Source organism: Poecilia mexicana, unplaced genomic scaffold (assembly GCF_051168715.1).
Source record: "Poecilia mexicana isolate PSO_F unplaced genomic scaffold, ASM5116871v1 scaffold_17, whole genome shotgun sequence".
NCBI classification, from domain to species: Eukaryota; Metazoa; Chordata; class Actinopteri; order Cyprinodontiformes; family Poeciliidae; genus Poecilia; species Poecilia mexicana.
The window spans coordinates 12,590,763-12,609,403 of NW_028263386.1; the positions used below are offsets into that span (position 1 = coordinate 12,590,763).

General features: G+C 35.3%; 1 protein-coding gene and 1 long non-coding RNA gene across 3 annotated transcripts; one reads left to right on the forward strand and one right to left on the reverse strand.

The window, feature by feature from the left end:
- Positions 1 to 5,652: 5,652 nt before the first annotated feature.
- Positions 5,653 to 8,279, reverse strand: LOC106930527 (uncharacterized). Its single transcript, XR_001420869.2, has 2 exons — positions 7,865 to 8,279; positions 5,653 to 5,871 (listed from the first exon to the last, which is right to left on the reverse strand). It is a non-coding gene; the product is annotated as an uncharacterized LOC106930527 (long non-coding RNA).
- A 3,887-nt stretch (positions 8,280 to 12,166) lies between these two features.
- On the forward strand, positions 12,167 to 12,771 carry h2bk1 (H2B.K variant histone 1). 2 transcript variants are annotated; one of them, XM_015008150.2, is made up of 2 exons: positions 12,167 to 12,376; positions 12,449 to 12,771. In XM_015008150.2, the coding sequence occupies exons 1-2, from the start codon at positions 12,254 to 12,256 to the stop codon at positions 12,683 to 12,685; spliced, it is 360 nt and encodes a 119-aa protein (XP_014863636.1). In that variant the 5' UTR covers positions 12,167 to 12,253; the 3' UTR covers positions 12,686 to 12,771. The 2 variants fall into 2 exon arrangements, with proteins under 2 accessions (XP_014863636.1, XP_014863644.1); XM_015008158.2 differs by having other exon boundaries at positions 12,175 to 12,367.
- The last annotated feature ends 5,870 nt before the right edge of the window (positions 12,772 to 18,641 follow it).

Genomic DNA, 18,641 nt, shown 5'->3' on the forward strand with positions numbered 1-18,641 from the left:
GAGATGTGGTGTGTGCTTAGAGAGACTTGGTCACTAATGGATTTTATTAGGGTTAAAAGTTCGAAACAGTGTTCTGAGAAAGCATTTAATTTGTCCAAGGGCCAAACAAGATTATCATTCAATGGCTTCCCAGGGGTTACTTTTAAATGTAACAATGGGTGTATGTTCAAAGATGTGACTTCAACTTTTGAAGATCAATTTTATGGCTTTGTAACTACACAAGAAAACCATTGTAACTCCAACCAATAACACTCAATAGCCTGAGAGCCATGAAAGAACTTTAATCTGCAAACCAATGAAGGTAGTGACAGGCATACATGGTCATAAATCAAATGAAATTTAGAAACATAAAGCCTGATTCTCTGGTTTTCAATTCTCCTGCAACACAGTTTACTAACTAAAATAAATGTAATCGGTTTCATTTCTTTTTGCTTAGGTCATGTAGCTTTCATAAAATCATCCTACTCTTTGCTCTTGGATAAGCTCAAGAGGTCAGCCTGCAGGGTGCCTGATTATTACATAAAATGAAGAAACAAAGTTATAATAATAATAAATATATAGTAAAAGATATGGAGTTATCTGAATACCATGCAAAATTATCACAGTGGAAAAAAAGAGAAAAGGAGCTGTGATGCCTAAAATAGGATATTCAGATATGGTTTCTGTAATTTTCACCTCAAATGCTGTCTACCTTTTGATGTCAAGATGAATAGATTCATGGATAAAATGACACTACCTGGATGCATTGGTTCTTAAATATTTCAATAACTATAAAACAATCCAATCAAATACAAGATTAAAGTTAAGTTTGCAAATGAGTGAAACGATTCAATAGAGATTTTTTTAAATAATTAATCGTTCATACCTGTAATACATATAGGAGAAGATTATTCTCCTATATGTAGGATCTTTTAATTTAAAATAATTGGAGTTATGAGCAATAAAATAAGCAAAACACACACACACATAAAATTTTCATTTTGCAGTTAGGTTCATAGAGTCTGTGGCTTGGCTCAGGACTTCAGCATGAGAGCCAAAATGAATGCCCAGTTGTCTTTTATTGAACCAAAGATCATTTTCAACACAGAATTAAATCCAATAGAGATTAAGGATGTTCATTCCTTCTACATTATTTAATTTATAGGGAACAAAACTGGCCACACAAGGGCAAAGACCTCTGACCACAGATGCATTATTGACAGTAGTGAATTATAACCAGTAACTTCAATTCAAACTATACTAAATCACCCTTCAATGAAAAAACACTCATTTTAATTTAGATAGTATAAATTGAGATTTGAGGATTGCCATCAATACTGAGGCACAACCCTGCTTCATATTTCCATGTACTTAAGGGGCAGTGTTATGTAAAATCAACTTATTTGAGCTTTACATCATGTTATAATGTTATTTTTTTCATCAGAGGCATACCAGGAGTTTTGCTTTGATTCTTTCATGCATGTATGAGAAATTCTTTAATCTCCCATCATAACCTAATTCTGCCTTCGAAGCATGGCTCCTCCTCTGAGCTGCAATTTCCAAGCTTCCAAGCTTCTACCTCACAGAGCAGCCCTCCCCTGTGACTGTCCCTCTGAACTCCTTCAAACTAACCAGCAGCAATTAGTAAGCATGTGGTGGAACTGAGCATCAGCTGAGCTTATGAGCATTATACGAGCTACTTCATGGTGAAATGCTGGTGAACATTATTAAAGGGTTAATCTTCCTGAACGCAGAGACTCAGAAAGAGTAAGAGTTTTAAAGAGACAGAGGCCCAATTTCAAGGTGTTAAATTATGAAGTCAAATTTATTATATATATATATATATATATATATATATATATATATATATATATATATATAGGGTTGTGATAGCATTTTTATCACAACCAAAGATAACATAGTTACTTGATCGTGCTGTAAAATGACATTGAAAAAATATATACTACTGCCCCTTTAACGCTTCTATTATTACAGCTTTGCAAGTGTGCTATCTAAATATTAGCATAGTTAAATGTTTAAATCCCTACTAACAGGCACGGCTGTTGTTTCAGATTATAAGCTGAAAGTGGTGGACGTTACAACAGTAATTTGCTTTCAAGTGGTTGATAGAAAGCACAGCATCAAATGAGGAATACTAATGAGGAGTGCTAATATTTGAAACACCGCTAAGCACAGTACATGTTTTTAAGGACACTTTGAAATTTATTTTATGAAGAAATATTCTAAGTGAACTTTTAGACCTTAAAAACATTTCAGCTGTGAACAACTTACATGGAACAACACAATTACGGTCTTACAAACACGTTCGACCCATTCCAGGAAGCATCCAACTTAACATTCACTGAAGTTTTAATCTTTGAAGACTGTAAGATAATTAGAGCAGATGTTACAGTTTACCATAATGTTGAAAAGTTAATATAGCCTTTTTCAATTAAAGGGTTTAATAAAGATTGAATTATCTTTAATTCAAGATACACACTTATAGTGCTAATACAGATATTAATAGGGACTGCTGATCCTTTAGAAAGATTCAGTTTAATTTATTAGATTAAATGTTTCTTTGTCTATTGCAAGTGTTTGATATGTGATCATTGTTTTGCCATAGGCAGCCAGAGTTGAACTTGTTTCTGCCATTTTATTGATCTAACAATGGAGGCATTTAAAATGACAACAGATTGAGATTTTGCTCAGCCTTGTCACAATCAGTGAAGTTGAGCAGGAGAAAAAAATTTGCTGATTTTCAATTAATGTATATTTCCATATAATTTCTACACTTTGTTCTCGGTTTCATATTTTTTTTCATAATAATAAATATTCTTAGAAAGTTTTAGTTCATATGTGCACTACACAAGCCATAAAGAGAAACTTATAGAAACAAAATGTCATTAAGACTCACACAGATCCAACTAAGTAAATTTCAGGGCTATCATAAAAAAATATCAGTATATGAAACACAATTGCCTTCCTCTGATTCAAACTACCAGCTGCAGTAATGATGTCAACTGTCAGCATCAGCTCCAGTCCAGTATCATCATCAGTAACATCAAGTTTCTCCAGCATCATTAATAAACAGAGTGTGTATGATACATAGCTTACAGCAGCTGTGTCACCATACAGGAGAGATGTGTTCTGCTTCGTATAATTTCTCCAGATCCCAGGCCAAGAACGAGCCCTCTGCCCACCAGTGATGCACACAACCAGATAGCTACAGTCATGGAAGGCAATGTAAGGCAAATCTATTTTTATAGGATCATTCATAAACAAGCGCTTTAAAATACATCAAGGAAAAGACAAAAAAACAAAGTATAAGAAAAACACTACATGAAACAAAAAGGTGTTAAAATACAAATATTGAACGGCAAAAAAGATCTCAAACTGATTATTTGATCAAAGTTGCAATAATATAATATAAAAGTAATATTTTTAGCCCTGATTAAAAAAGGAAGCAATAGATTCTATTCATCTCAGGTTTTCAAGGAGTTTGTTTTAGAGCTCAAGATCATGGAAGCTAAATTCTTCTTTATTTTGTTTATTTTGGATCTTGCAAACACCAAGTAATCAAGTATTTAAACAACTGAGGGTTCTACGTGGTTTACAATGCACAAGCAGTGCAGAAATGTATTTTAGCCTATATCATTGCTTCATAGACCAATAACATAATTTTAAAATACATTATTTAATAAACAGGGAGCTAGTGCTCCAATTTAAAAATTGGTGTTATATAACATTTGGACTCTAGCAGCAGCATTTTTGGATAAGCTGCAGTTGCCTGATTGATTTTTACTAAGACCTGTACAGACACTGTAGCAGTAATCGAACCTACTGAAAGTAAATGCACCAGTTTTTCTCTGTCCTGTTTTGAAAGGAAATTCTTTATTCTGGTGTTAAGAAAATAGTAAGCTCATTTAGTAACAAACCTTATGTGACTGTCAAAATTTTGAGCAGTTTAAAACTACACCTGGGTTGCTTGCATTCTTTGTGGACTTAAGTCTCAGTGAGTCTGGTTGAGTGCTGATCTCGTTTCCTCCCACTTAAGAGCTCACATCAGTGTGTCTAAACTCAGAGAATATGCAGCTTCTCTGGCCAGCTCTGTGTGACTGCTGCTGACTTACAGCAGTTATGTTATGTACTCAGCATAACATGATAAAGGAAAGTATAAACACTGATATAAATGGTTGTTTAAGTCAAAATTTGTTAGGATAAAAGTTTTTAATAATTCAGGACTAAAACTCAAAGCTGCCCATTTAAAAATCTGCAAACTATTGGTTGCCAAGCCCCATTGCCAATACTTAAGAAAAAAAAAAGCAAATTTAGGCAAATCTTTTAGCAGGCCAGTAATATCAGCCATTCTCTACTAAAAATCACTGGTACTAATTGGTTTCACAGAAATTTACACAAAGATTTTGACATCTAATGTGCTCAGACAGAATCTGAATTTTATAAGCAAAATATGGTTTTGGTTGAATGACCAAAATTATATTTATAGGCCACCTTATTTATTTTGGTTATACAGCTGTAGAATAATAATAAAGAAAAATGTGCAATGAATAAACGCGGTCCCCCTTTTCTCCAGGGCAGCTTCCAGTATCTAGCAGTTACTTATTATTACCGAGTGGTTTTGACAGCAATAATAGCTTAAATGGCAAAACAAAAAGCAAAATAAAAAAAATAAATAAATGCTAAATCCTGTCTGTGATGACAGGGTAGTAATAAAATGGTTCAAAGTGAAAGCAATTACAAATGCAGCCTAAATGGCTTTTCAGCCAAAATTTCAGACTTGTTTTGTTTTCTGACAATGAAAGCATTGAAATAAGTGAATGAGAGCAGCTGCTTTGGGAATTCAGTTGTCACAAAATACAGCTGTTGTGAGCAAAGAGAAAAAGGAAATAATACAGAGCTAAGCTTGCTGAGAAATGCTAAGTGATGAAATGGATGGATCTGCTAATTCATGAAGAACATTGTGACCTGCATGTAATATTTTTACGTTATTAACGTAATATTTTTACGTTATTTCAGGCAAAATACAATAAATCAACAAGAATTAGTTCGTGTTGGAGCTGAGAAATTAGTTCAGAATGAACTATGAATAAGAATAAATAATGAATGAATTAATTCATTTTAATCTGGCAGGCTGAATTTTTAAGCTTGTTCCTGGTAAGGATGAATGACTTTGGGGTGTTTCCAGTTTGTTTGAGCATTACAATTGCCAGATTGGCATCTGTATCCCCTTTTATTTGCAATTACCTAAAGTAGATGTTTTCTATATGACTTACCAACCTCTTATCCCTCTATTACAATTCTAGTGTAGAATGATAGACTTCAGTTTAATTGGAAGTGGTTACATAACCCTTTACTAGATTGATGGGAGGCAACAAGGCTTTTACTAATGTTTTCTCATTGCCAGTGTTGTAACAAACATCTAAATTCTCTAACAAACAGTCAACATTACTGCTTTCATAGAAGATGTCACACTTCCAAAAATCAATTGAATGCTTTTTCTCGTTCTACGTTTACTGGAATGCTTTCTTTTGTTTTTAGGAAAGAAATTATTTAGAATCTGTTGTGTGTTTCTTTCATAGTTGAGATTACAAATTAGAACCTGACATTAATCAAGACTTGCCTTGACACATAAATTCAAACGCATTTCAAAAATACCTTTTTACCATGACAAATTTTAATGTCTGGATGGAAAACATCTGACAAAACATTGAGCTCTTATGAAACATTTAGCTCAATTTGAAATGTTGACATGAAATTGCTTAGGATTGTAGGCACTGCAATCATCAGGCTGTAAATGGTGTTGGGTATTAAGTAAAGTTGCTGAAGGACAGTCAGAAGACCCAATGACAGGACAACTGTGATGATCCAGATCTAGAAAGAGCAAGTAGTCAATCAATGAAATGGCCAAGTTATGTAGAATTGGCAAGCAAGTCTGGCAATTTTATGATTGCAACATCTTCATACAGCATTAAAGGAGATGACATTTAAGATCTTATAAACCCTAAAGATAAAATGAGTGGCAGAGATGAACCACTGCCATACTTAGTGCAGCACTATAACACAACTTTAAACAGAAAGTACTAATGAAACTGTGATGATTTATCACTTTTACTCTCTTGAATTAATCACTTTATATTGCTTCTGTGCTCAGCACCTTGCATAAACACATCAGTAATATGATCTAATGACTGCAATTCTGAAAATGGGAGTCAAAGACCAAAAAAAAAAAAAATGAAGTTGGTGTTTAGATTTGTCCATCCATTTAAAAGAACCCTAGGATTCAAAAATGGAAAATATTTGACAAAACAGAATTTCAAGGAACCATCAGAAAGAAAAACCTAAAAAAAATAAATATATAATGGTTTTACTTTACTTTACAATCAGGGAGCAGAAGGAGAAGTTCTGAACGATGACATCGATTTTCTGCACTGTTTTAAATTGTAGTTTGTAATTTGGCTGTGGAGGCCGAGAAATGAGCAAAGCCATTCAGTCCGTGTTTGCCATTCTTCCAAATAATTAATTAACATTAACACCCATCTTATTCGGGTTGGTACTTCTCTCTTCGCAGTGGGGGATGGTTGTTTACAGTGCGGGCAATTCCAGTGACCTTTGTAGTGTTGAACTGACATGACATACGTCACGGGCAAATGTTAGTGATTGGGTAAAATGTAAAACTTCCACACTTCCTGAACAGAGCTGTTGACAGAATGTTTCAAACGGGACATAGCATCTTCTATCCTCTGCTTATGAGATGGAGGGGCAGCTTTCTTCCAGGTGAATAATATTAAAAATATTGCAATTAATGTAATGAATACTACTACTTCATTGGCCTGGTGTGTTGATATTGATGTACCTGAAGAGACAACCCCCAATAAAGCAGTTATTGAAATTTGTTTAGTATTTATCTTACATATAAAGGGCTGTCTGAAAAACTGCCTCCCAAAAGGTTTGAAGTCTGAGGCAAAGAAAGACATCTCAGAGTTAAAGTAAAGATCGACATCCTTCAGTAAAAAATGAGAAGACTGCTAGCTATGCTAGCTATTAGTAAAAGATGTTAAAGTCAGTTTAAACTCCATAATCAATATGTCTTTGTTCCTAAATAGTCTTGAGAAGTATAACAGAGACTCTGGAATGAGTTCATATCTGTAGCAGGAGCTTAGGTCAGTTTTTAAAAATCCGAGGTTTACTTTAAACAAGAAAAATATCCAAAAGGTCTTAATTAACATCTTAAAGGTTTTGAGGTTCCTAATGACATAAACCACAGTAATCAAAGTTTTTGATACATAGCACTTACTTAAAGATAGATCATGTAAATACAGAAAATGGTCTTTCAGCTGTTGATGGCTTTGTAGGCCAGGAAAACCCAGAAAATTAACAAAGAGGTTATTCTACTAAAATCAGTCACTGCGGTTACTTATCACAAGTTTATGAAATCTAATTAGCAGAAAATCAGGGTTTCTAAAGCCGACAATACGCATAAAAGCTTTATAACTTGAAATATATCAACAATTTTCCAAACCAACAGTATTATGCAAAACATATTGCATTGTGGTGAACTGGTCAGTGCATGAGTGTTTTATTGCTGTTTGTTTTCTGGTTATTTTCCACTATTGTGCTATGCGTTTCAGGCTAATGTGTGTACAGTAAATCAGTATCAGGCATAGACACGATGGCATAGATGCAATCAACTGGTCACAAAATATTTTTATGAATGCTAAAACGGAGAATAGAAATAAATTAAACACCTTTGACAGATTTAAGTAACACATTGATGTGGCAGCCTCTGATAAGCACGACAGCCAACATTTTTCTGTTTATGTGACAGACAGATGAAGCGAGGTAGCAGATGTGAACACACACTCACCTTTTTATTCCCTTTCTTCCCAGCACAGATAACAACTGCTAAAGACGAATGAATCTGCCTGAAAACAGGAGAAAATAACAGGCTTATTAAATGTGTGCAGACCTCAAACAAATAGCTTCTAACATAAATATTCACAATTTATCTGTTGAGTAGAACATGCTTGTGGATAAAATCTTCACAAAACACACACCACCATTTTTACTTATTTAATTGGTTAGTTAACTTTTGTTAACTAACCAACAAAAATGCTGCATTTCCATATGCTAAACATGACTGTGCAGTGAAGCTATGAGTAAACAGACTTTTATACAGTCGAAAGGTCTGCCAAAAGTGTGTTACCATTATTGTATATCCTGCACAGCTAAATTACCCAACAACAATACACACTGAAATGTACTTTTCCATTGAGCTGTGCATTATGTAATTTGTCATATTTACTAGTCATAAATATTTATTTAAATTCAGCAAGAAATGTGAAAAAAGAAAAGAAATAGAAGCTCAAGTGGATAAATATTACACTCTGAATTCCTGTTTTTTTTATATGAATTCATTTAAAAGACATTAACAATATGTAAAAGCTGAGTATTCAAGTCATTACAACTAGGGCATGCTTTAGTATGACAAAAATGAATGAGTATGAGACAGTGTAATGCTATTTAGAGAGATGTGGGTGCATGATAAAAGGCAGAAATTCAGCTCACTTTGTAACAGCCTCAGATCTCATCAATCAAACAGATTTAAAGCTAGTGATAAAGGAGCTAGGGCTAGCACTACACTAACAAATCAGACAGCATGGATAAATCTCTGCTGTATTAAAATATACCACATTTACTGGTTTGTCTACAATTTATAGCTGTATGTGCAAGATTCCGTGTGATAAAAATCATAAAGCAATAACATTGCATGATTTAGAAAATAAAATCTCAGGTCAAAGTCAGCATATGCTGATATCGTTAAACTGCAACTACTACTGGATCTTTATTGAAAACAAGCCATTATATACACAAATAACATCTAAACGGTTCACTTTATGTTTTAAACTTTCAGAACAAATCAAAGATCAACAATCATTCCCAGCAAAAGCCAAAGGCTAAATGCAATTCAACTCAATAGACAGCATAAGTATCTTTAATGCATCTTATTGCGATAAAGGATTTAGATTACAGCAAGCTTTGAGATGTAAATATGTCACTACGGAAGAAACAGTCCTGTTTCCACAATAAGATATCTGCCTATTGAATGTAGAGATTTGTTCTATATTCATTAGGCAAGAGGCACAGAAACACAAAGGTGAGCTTATCTCCATGACCAGCTGTGCACTTACTATAGTAAAGTTATTTTTACTTAGAAAACTATCTCAAGCATATGTTCAAATTAGCTGGGGAGATCTTAAGAAGTCTTAGAAGTAAAAAAAAAAAAAAAAAAGAGAGAGAGAGAGCAAAAAGTAAAAAAAATAAATAAATCATGTTTGCGGTACCTGATAAATACTTTTCTTTCCCACAACATAAACACAATTATTGAGGTGTCTAAAGGTACAAGTTAAAAGCTTGGCAATATAAATATGAACTATACATCTCTATGACTAATCTGGTGGTGAGTAGGTAACCTTTGAATACATTCATACAGCTTATCTTCAGCTACTGCAGCACCAAGAGAGGCCCACTTTATGTCATTTTGAGCACAGTAATTTTTGAATGCCATGATCTAGAGTAAACAACATCTATCATAAATAATGTCTTTAGTCACTAACAGATTTTAATCTTTCTTGGCTCTTATAATTCAAGCTTCGGCCCATGCCAGCTTCAAATTACATCAAACATTTGGCAACTACACCATTTGCTACATTAAATCTTTTTTCAAAATAAGATCGAGCCTATAGTCTACCTTTGCCACACAAGATATCTGTCAAAAACTAAGCTTGCAATGTAACTTAAATATAGAAGATTTCATGGGCAAATATATATTTTAAAATCAGAAAAACTAGCATAAAACTTTAAAAAATATTAATAAGTCAAAATAAACCTTTTCAAATTTTCTAAAACAGTAACAAGTAAACTTTAAAAGCCACTTTTCAGTAGATTGACTTCTCTTCCACCCACAACATGTGTAGCATTAGTGTGAAGTGACCCAATTGGGCCCAATTAAACATTGTTAGAAAAGCAACTGGATGGGCTTACAAAGTTTCAGTGTCCTCAAAATAATGATGTAATATGCTTTAGTGCTACATCCTCAAAAGTAAAACATGTCCTTTCTGCAGAAACATGAATCTTTAAACTTCATCCATTCACTGTTGCACACTATGGCAAAACCCCTGCATTCCTTAATAATCCACGAGTAAGCCCAACCACAACTGGAAAGAAACAAAGTTGTACAAATAATTGCATTTTGGCCGTTAAGCCACTTCATATAATCCATATTAAAGCCAGTTCATGACATTTTAGCCCACGGTTATGTCGAGTGCACATTTCGACATTTGCAAATTTCTTGGCATACAGTAACTGTAGCAGACAAGGTGTGTCACCTCTAAAGACTGTAGGCTGAATGCTTTGTAAAACATTTTTCCATAACTCAAACTCTTACTGTACATTTTGAACTATTGCATCTTAGCTGAACTAACCCTACAAAAATAGCCTAGAATGCGTAGCACTTCATGAATACGTAAAACTTGCTCATTTAAAGGCACACATGCAAATTCCATTGAATTCTTAGCAAAAAGATTCAAGCTGGATGACATGTTTGAGATTTCCATGGCACAACTATGCCATCAAGAGGACACGTCATGAAAATGCAATTGGACTGAAAAAAGCTAACTATAATAGGAAAAGGAAACTATGATATTTTTTTTGCCCTTTTGAAAGAGGTGTTGCCTGGTGTGATGTGTACACATCAAATGCTTTAGCATCAGTGCTAAATATGGGAAGCAAACAAGGAAAGCATGCCAAAAATGTCTGGTACAGGACCACATCTCAACCACTGTAATTATGCAGCGGTCTATGTAGATTAAATCCATCTAGTGTTCCACATTTATAATGTTTTCTCTTTTTTTCACTTTTCACTTCTTTTAATTACCTGGGTACATCCGATTTTTCATCGGATCAGATGCCAAAATGGATCCGGTGTTTCTTGGACTTTAGGTTACAAACAGCAGCTCTCAAATCAATCATGGCTGCTTACAAGCTGAGATACTCCAACAGTAAAACTGAGCAAGAAGTTCCTGAATGGTTAGATAAACTTAGTGAACACCAGATAATGCTGTTCATTAGTGCAAAGTGACCACGCTGACAGCTGAATAATACAATACTACACAAGGACCAAATATTATGAAAACCAATGGAGTTTTCTTATAGAATGTACTGGATGAAAATAATTATATGTATACTGAATAAAGCCTCAATAGCCAATCTGAGCCGTATTTAATCTAAGTCCGAGCCGAGTCCCAGCTCTGATTTGAAAAGAGATAAAGATTAGGATAAAGTCATTAAATCTGCCAGGGGTATGAATAATTTTGAATCAACTGCATGTGTACATATAATTATTCTATAGGGTGCGTTTCTGTAAAAAAAAAAAAAAAGCACACCCTCTGTGCAAGCTCTCTGTGCAAGCTGATGTTTTCCATTTCAATATCACTTCTTCCACCATTTAATATAATAACAATTACACTTGTTGTCATAGGTTCTAGCTTTTGACTCACATGTGAGTTTCAGTCTTAAACCTCTGATTTTATGTACAGGCCTGACCTTGAATTGTAGAATCCCCATATAATGGATTATTTAGAATGTTTAGAATACATGCATTATTTATTTATTGGATTGTGGCAGTCCAGGCACTCCACAGTAGTCTCCCATTAAATCTAAAAAATAAAGCAAGTCTGCCACCAAGTGGACATCAATAGTGCGTGCAATACCAAACCTTTACACCCTGGAAAGTTGTGCGTGCACAAAATTCCCTGTAGGCTACTATATGTTTTATGTTGGGATTGTTTTGTTCTGTGCAAAGCATTTTATTGCCTAACGTTTTCTTCTATGGTGTGTCACTTGCACCACATGGCACCGCACCTTCGGAAATTGGATTGCAAGTAAATTTTAGATTTAGATTTTTAAAATGGTTAACGGTGCTCACTGTCTACTTTGAGTCAAAAAATAAATGAGCAACGTTTAAAAATGTATATGTTAAAAAGCAAACATTAACTGAGAAATCTTACAAAAAAGCGCCTCCCTCGCTCCAAGGGCTTTGAGAAAACTATTACATTACCGTTTAGTTGGATCTGGTCGGTCGTGAAATGGAGCCAGCTGCACGAAATCAGTCACTAATTAAGACAAGCTATTAAAATGGCTTTTGGTAAAACTCAGCCTAATTGTTTATGTAATATCCAAACGTTCGCTTAAAAAAATGACCAACGATATTTCAAAAAAGAAAGGCAAGAGTTCAAGCGAGAAAAAGGTGAAAAGAAAAACTAAAAGAAGGGAGACCTACGCTATGTACATCTATAAAGTTCTAAAACAGGTGGGCGAGGTAAAAACGATTACAGTTGGTCTTTTCCCCGTTTTAAACTGCTCCAACATGTTTTGTTTTACTCGCCTGTAGGTTCATCCGGATACAGGCATTTCTAGCCGTGCCATGAGTATAATGAACTCCTTCGTGAACGACCTGTTCGAGCGAATCGCCACCGAAGCGTCTCGTCTGGCTCAGTACAACAAGCGCTCCACCATCACCAGCAGGGAGGTGCAGACCGCCGTCAGACTGCTGCTGCCCGGGGAGCTGGCCAAGCACGCCGTGTCCGAGGGCACCAAGGCGGTGACGAAGTACACCAGCTCCAAGTGAACATTTCAGATGAAATCTGCGTTTTCTGCGGGGTTTTTTGTTTGTTTGTTTTTCCCCCACCTAAATAAATGCATATAAAAACGGTCTACATTTTGTTGCATTTGTTCTTTTTTTTCTCATTTTTCATTTCTAAAATGGTGCATTTATAATGTACGCTAGGTGGCAGCATTGTATATATTATAATCTGGCAAAACCGCAGTGGAAGCTCACATCGGCTCTGTACGGGAAAATGGAGGCGCTATGAGGAGTTTTTAAAATGCAAATTGCTTAAAATAAATTAAGGGGTTTTTTTTGGGGGGGGGGGTTTCCCCACTATAATTTTAAATTGGCATCAATGTTGTTTCACATCTTATTAGATGTAAAATCTAGCTAAAGGTTGTACGAGGCCTTTGACAAAGTCTATCATTCACCAACTGCATAACCTTTTTAAATTTTCCCTTTTTGGGATTTTTCTTTTCACGTTTGGGAGCAACTTGTTTTATGCATAACTTGAGCCAACCGTACATATACTTGTACATTTAACTTAACTGCATCCCTTACTGTTTCTGTTAAAATGCAATCTAATTTTTTTTATTTATTTTTGGTTTACTTTGTATGGCACCATTCACAAAAATATCTCAAAATTCTTCTCAATGGATTAAATTTATTTACAGAAATGTGTTTATTCAGTCCAATCATTTTGGCAGATTAAAGTTACTAATTCAGTTCTAGTTAGAATGCAATCAAGTTCCCTTAGAAAATGTAATTGTTTTACTTAAGTGTCACAAAATAAACGAGCTACAAAGTCTCATTGTCTACATCCACTTATCGCAGCGTAAAGATCTTGTCTAATTCTCAAATCTGAACGTCTCAGATGAGCCTCAAAAGTCTTGGTCTCAGTAGGTTGTAATTATTCTACACTTTGACAGTCATATCATAGAGTTTTCCCATGATGGTCATGAATCAGACGTGATTAGCTTTAAATGCCTTCCAAGTGTTTTGTTTGGTGCATGTACAGCTGATAGTGTGTCTTTTGGGATTTGAATTTCTCTTGGAGCCAACAGACCAGCAGGACCTAATATTCATATACTTTGATCCAGCCCTCTAGTTTAGGGCTTTGTCATTTATTTAGTGACAAAACTTTGATTTTTTTTTTTTTCTGGGGTTGGAGGCCTACATGTCCAAAATCAAGGTTTCCCACACTGATTAAGTGGTTGCAGCTGATCATGCTGCCACAGCTTATTTTACAGCCTTTTGATTGCTAACCATACCAAATACAAGCTACATTTTTCTAATTGGCGGGGAACTGTCATCCAGTTAGAAATTTTCAATCCTTCCCCTTGTGTTCCTAATCATCAGCTCTTATGAATCTGAAATCAAAGGCAGCACCTGTTTGAGGATGCTCTGAGAGCGCAGCAGCAGGAACAGGTGAGGAACCAAACAGGTGGCTGAGATATTAAAAGACTTCAACAGACTCACTGACAGGCAGACAAATAAATTCAACAGCCATTGATGCCTCTAGTGTGTTTTACAATATCACACTTATATCTGCAACTATTTGGAAAAAAAACAAAAAAATAACTTAATCGAATCTTTTCTAGGAGCATGTTCCATTTCTGTATTTTACACAAAGATGCTGCTATCGCTATGGTGTTTTATGTAAAATGTTTTTAAAAAAGCATATATATTGGAAAATGCTAATATGTCTGCAGTATTTGTGCACAGAATCTGGAGTTATAACAGACATCTCTCTCAATTGAGAATCACATCCTAGTGATTGTATATTTTTAGGCAAATTTTTGGATTTGTAACAAACTTTACTCTTAGTACTGAATAAAACTGAAGTAAAATCATTTTTTTTCTATTTGAGTACAGCTATAATTGTCTTTATCATAGTGGCTTCCATTTGATATTTTATTGAAATATAAATTTTCTCTAAATTATGTCAGTTTGAGGTGCTGAACAGTGGTGCAATTGGGAGCAACACTGTTCAGCAGTCAAAGACACAGTCTCCCTGTGCCTTTGTAAAAATGGATCCCTTTAGCATCATACTTCTACCACCATGTTTCACCATTAGGTTAGGGTGTGCAGTGTTTATTGTCCACGTGTCTGGTTCATTCAGACACGTGGACAAAGCATAGGTCAAAGCAAACTGCAAACAGTGCTTCTTATTGCTTGCATTTCACAACAACATTGTGATTAACAAAATATGAAAATGCTCAAAGGGCATTAATACTGTTGCAAGACATTTTTCGTGTTTTAAAACAGATCAAGTATTGGGAATTTAGTATTGGTCACAAAATGTATCTTCCCCTAATCTGATGAGAAAACACCCCAGTGATTATATAACTAAGAAATGGGTAAAAACATGCGGGTTTGAAAATCTTTTATTTAAACTAAGAAGCAAAAACATGTGCTTTTCTTTATTGAAGCAGTTTTTATAAACATTTTTCTTGAAATAGTCTGAGAGTATCTTTATGTTCAGTTTTTATAATTGAGAAATTCAATTCAGTTGTATTAAACGGTTTCTGCCTGACAGCATGCAAATGTTTTAAACTGCACACTGTACTGACAAACTAAATGCGGAAATACTGAATTGCTCGACTTTTGAAATCCCTTTTACCTACATAGTTTATATATGTGTATCGCCAAAGACCATTATTCAGTTAATAGGATGGCATGTTTATGAGGTAACAGAGGGAATAAAGCAGCATTGATTCCTTGTTATGCATTTTAATCAGGGTTTTAAAAGATGACAGTGAATAGCTACTTGATTACAAGATAATGACAGCAGCGTTTGCACCGGCTCAATCTGCATAAAATGGAGGAACTGATAAAGGTCTCTCTAATTAGGATGCTGTTTACATCAGACTTTACGTACACCTATTAGACAACACTTATCAGCATCCCACAAAGCCAGGCTCACTGCCATAACGCACTTGGGTGTGACTCCCGCCACTGACTGTTATTGTTGAGATAACCCATTTCAGATGTTTCTCAGTTTTCCACCTAATGACATGAAATCTACTGATGTTATCATGAGGGTGATACAGCCTCTGATGGCAGCGACTTTGCCGATGATTATCTTGGCCATTTAGGTTTTGCATCTTGCACCCCTCTCCTGCCCGGCCTAGTTGGTAGTCATCGTCGTCTGCTTTAGGCAGGCTGCTATGAACACATTATGGATGGGTGCATTAGTGAGTGATGCAGAGCTTGGGATGGCTTGCCTTGTTTTCATGTGAGAGTGCATCATTAGAAAATGTTCCACTTGGCAGGGAAGCGCGTATTAACTGCAGCCACAATGAAATGAGGTTGTGATAGATGGTTAAAGTTATAAAGGACTATTAAGTTGAAATATGAACCTTTCAATTGTCATGATGAAACAGAGGGTTATTTGCGTGGTGATCAGCGCATTGAGAGACAATTGGAATCTGCACAGGCCCGATACGATGCATTATAGGCGGAGCGGTCCGAGCTGAAAGAATACAGAAAAAAGTAATCATGCCTCCATGAGTTTGGCGTTACTGTTCAGTTCAAGCCTCGATAAATTCACGCAACTTTTTCACCAACATTTCCGCCACTGTGATGACAACTGAAGACGATTTACAGATGGCGCTCTCTGTGTAGGTCCTGCGGCGGATGCTTACAATCAAATGAAGTAAACTAGCCTTGATTGTTTATCTGAGAATCTTCTAACAGCAGCAAGTTCCCAAGGCACATGTCAATGTGTCTGTTAAAATAAGAATAATCACAGATGTAAATCAGAAACCAGCTCCTCATATTGCCAGCAGCCAATTAAGGTTGCTCATTATCTATTGTCATGTTTCCAGGGTACCCTACAAGTTGTTGCAACACCAGAATACAAACTTCTAGCGCCCTTTATTTTTCACATACTGAACGTAATCTAATACATGCAAAAAATGCTGAATTATTCATACCTTTTTCTCACACATTTTTACATTAATATCACACATTTATGATTGAATTTGCAGGTGTTTCACATGTGTATCATATTGAAATATGCATGGCTTTCAACATCTTTTATATGTAAAAATCTTAAAAGTTTGATATTAAAATCCATTCAGTTCTCTTTACTTTGATACCCACCAATAAAATCCAGTGTAATTGACTTTGTAAATCCAGTGTAAATGGAGTCCCACTTTGTACAATTCAAACCTGAGTGAAAATACAATTGCTCTGTGACAGGATTAAAAGTTTTCTGGATAACATGATTAAGCAAATAGCATAATGAAGACCAAGAAACCCAGCAGAACATTAGACGATCCACAGCTTAGGTAAGAAAATCTATCAACCATTTAACTATTAATGGTGCATTCTACAAATCTGGACAATATTAAAGAGTGGTAAAAAGAAATCAACAGAAAGTCTTGCTTTAAATTTACCTCAAGCCATACATGTAACACAGCAAACATGAAAGAAAATGATCTCTTATTGCCAGAACCAAATGTCACTTTTGGACCTACATACAAAACACATATGTAAAGGGAAAACTAGCACTACGCACAACTCAGATCACACCATCCCCACCATGGTAAAAGGCGATGGCTGTAAGGATTCTTTTGTTTCTTCAGCATTTGACGCATGAATTGAGGATTACTGTCCAGCAGAGCAGCAACCCTAAACATACAGCCAAAACCACCACTGAGTGGTTTAAATCAAAGCAACTTTATTTGTTCGAATGGGCAAGTCAAAGTCCAGACAAATATTTGACAAGGCTTAAAAATTGCTGAAGATACTATTCATCTAATCTGATGGAGCTTGAACCATTTTGAAAAAAAAAAAACAAACAAAAAAAATCAAATAATAATAATTAACTGGGAAAATAAATTCATCCTCTATATCTGCACGACTTGTTGGAGGCCAAGTTCAAAAATCTTGATGGTGTCGATGTAGTGAAAGGAGATTCTTTTGGGTCTGGACACAACAATTATGCATATTTTGCTATGTTATGTTTAGTTTTCTTTGTAGTTTTGAAAACAAGAAATCATTTCCCTTCCAATTCGCATTAATGCACTTCTTCATTGTGTTTTACACACAAGTCTGATAAAATAGTTTGAGGCAGAAGTGAGACTTTCTGACTGTAATTTGTAATTTTTTTTTTTTCTTGGCAGTTCAAAATGCAAATTAATTGCTCCCTTCAATTCTGAGTTACCCAATAATTCAACACCATCTCAAAGCTACTCACAGAAAAATCACATGTAAATCATAAAACTAAGAGGCACCTGATGGATAAATGAGCACTACTGTGCTATTATGGCGTTCGACTCTCTTTGGTTGCTCCGATTCCATCTTAAACTAAGAGCAGTTCCAATTGCAAGCCCATTAGCATTTAATATTACTGTAATTACTGTGTACATTTCATTATGTTCTCAGTATATTAAATGGCTGCTCCGTGTGGTGGGAGGGTTGTAGTTTAATCTCTTCCTGTATTAATGTGTGGCACAGTACTCAAAATAGCATTAAGGGCCTCATAATCAGAGGGAACTAATTGCCTATGATTGCATAAATGAAGTGGCTGGCTCTCATCAGAGGCTGCTGTTGATGTCCAGCCTCTCACTGCCCAGGGGACAGAAAGGTGGTTGACCACAGAGCAGAAAAACTTGAAAAGGCACCTACTGGTGGGTAATATTAGGAAACCAAAGATCCAATATGTCCACAGGGGGCTATGAGGGCAGGGGGTGCTGCTGCTGTTTTTTTTTTTTTTTTTTTTTTTTCTTGTCATCAGAGTTGCCTTCGCTTCACAGAGGAGGAAAAAAAAAAGAAAAAAAGAAAGATACAAAACACGAATGCCCACCATATGAGAAATGAATTTATCGAAGTGGCTGTCTTTTTCCCCATTAGTAAGTGTTTAGTTCAGCGTTTTAAATAATTGCGTTACCAGGAATGATATTTAAAATACATTTGGGAGTCAATGAGGCAGGAAAGTGCCTACATGTTTTGCTGATGACACCCGGGC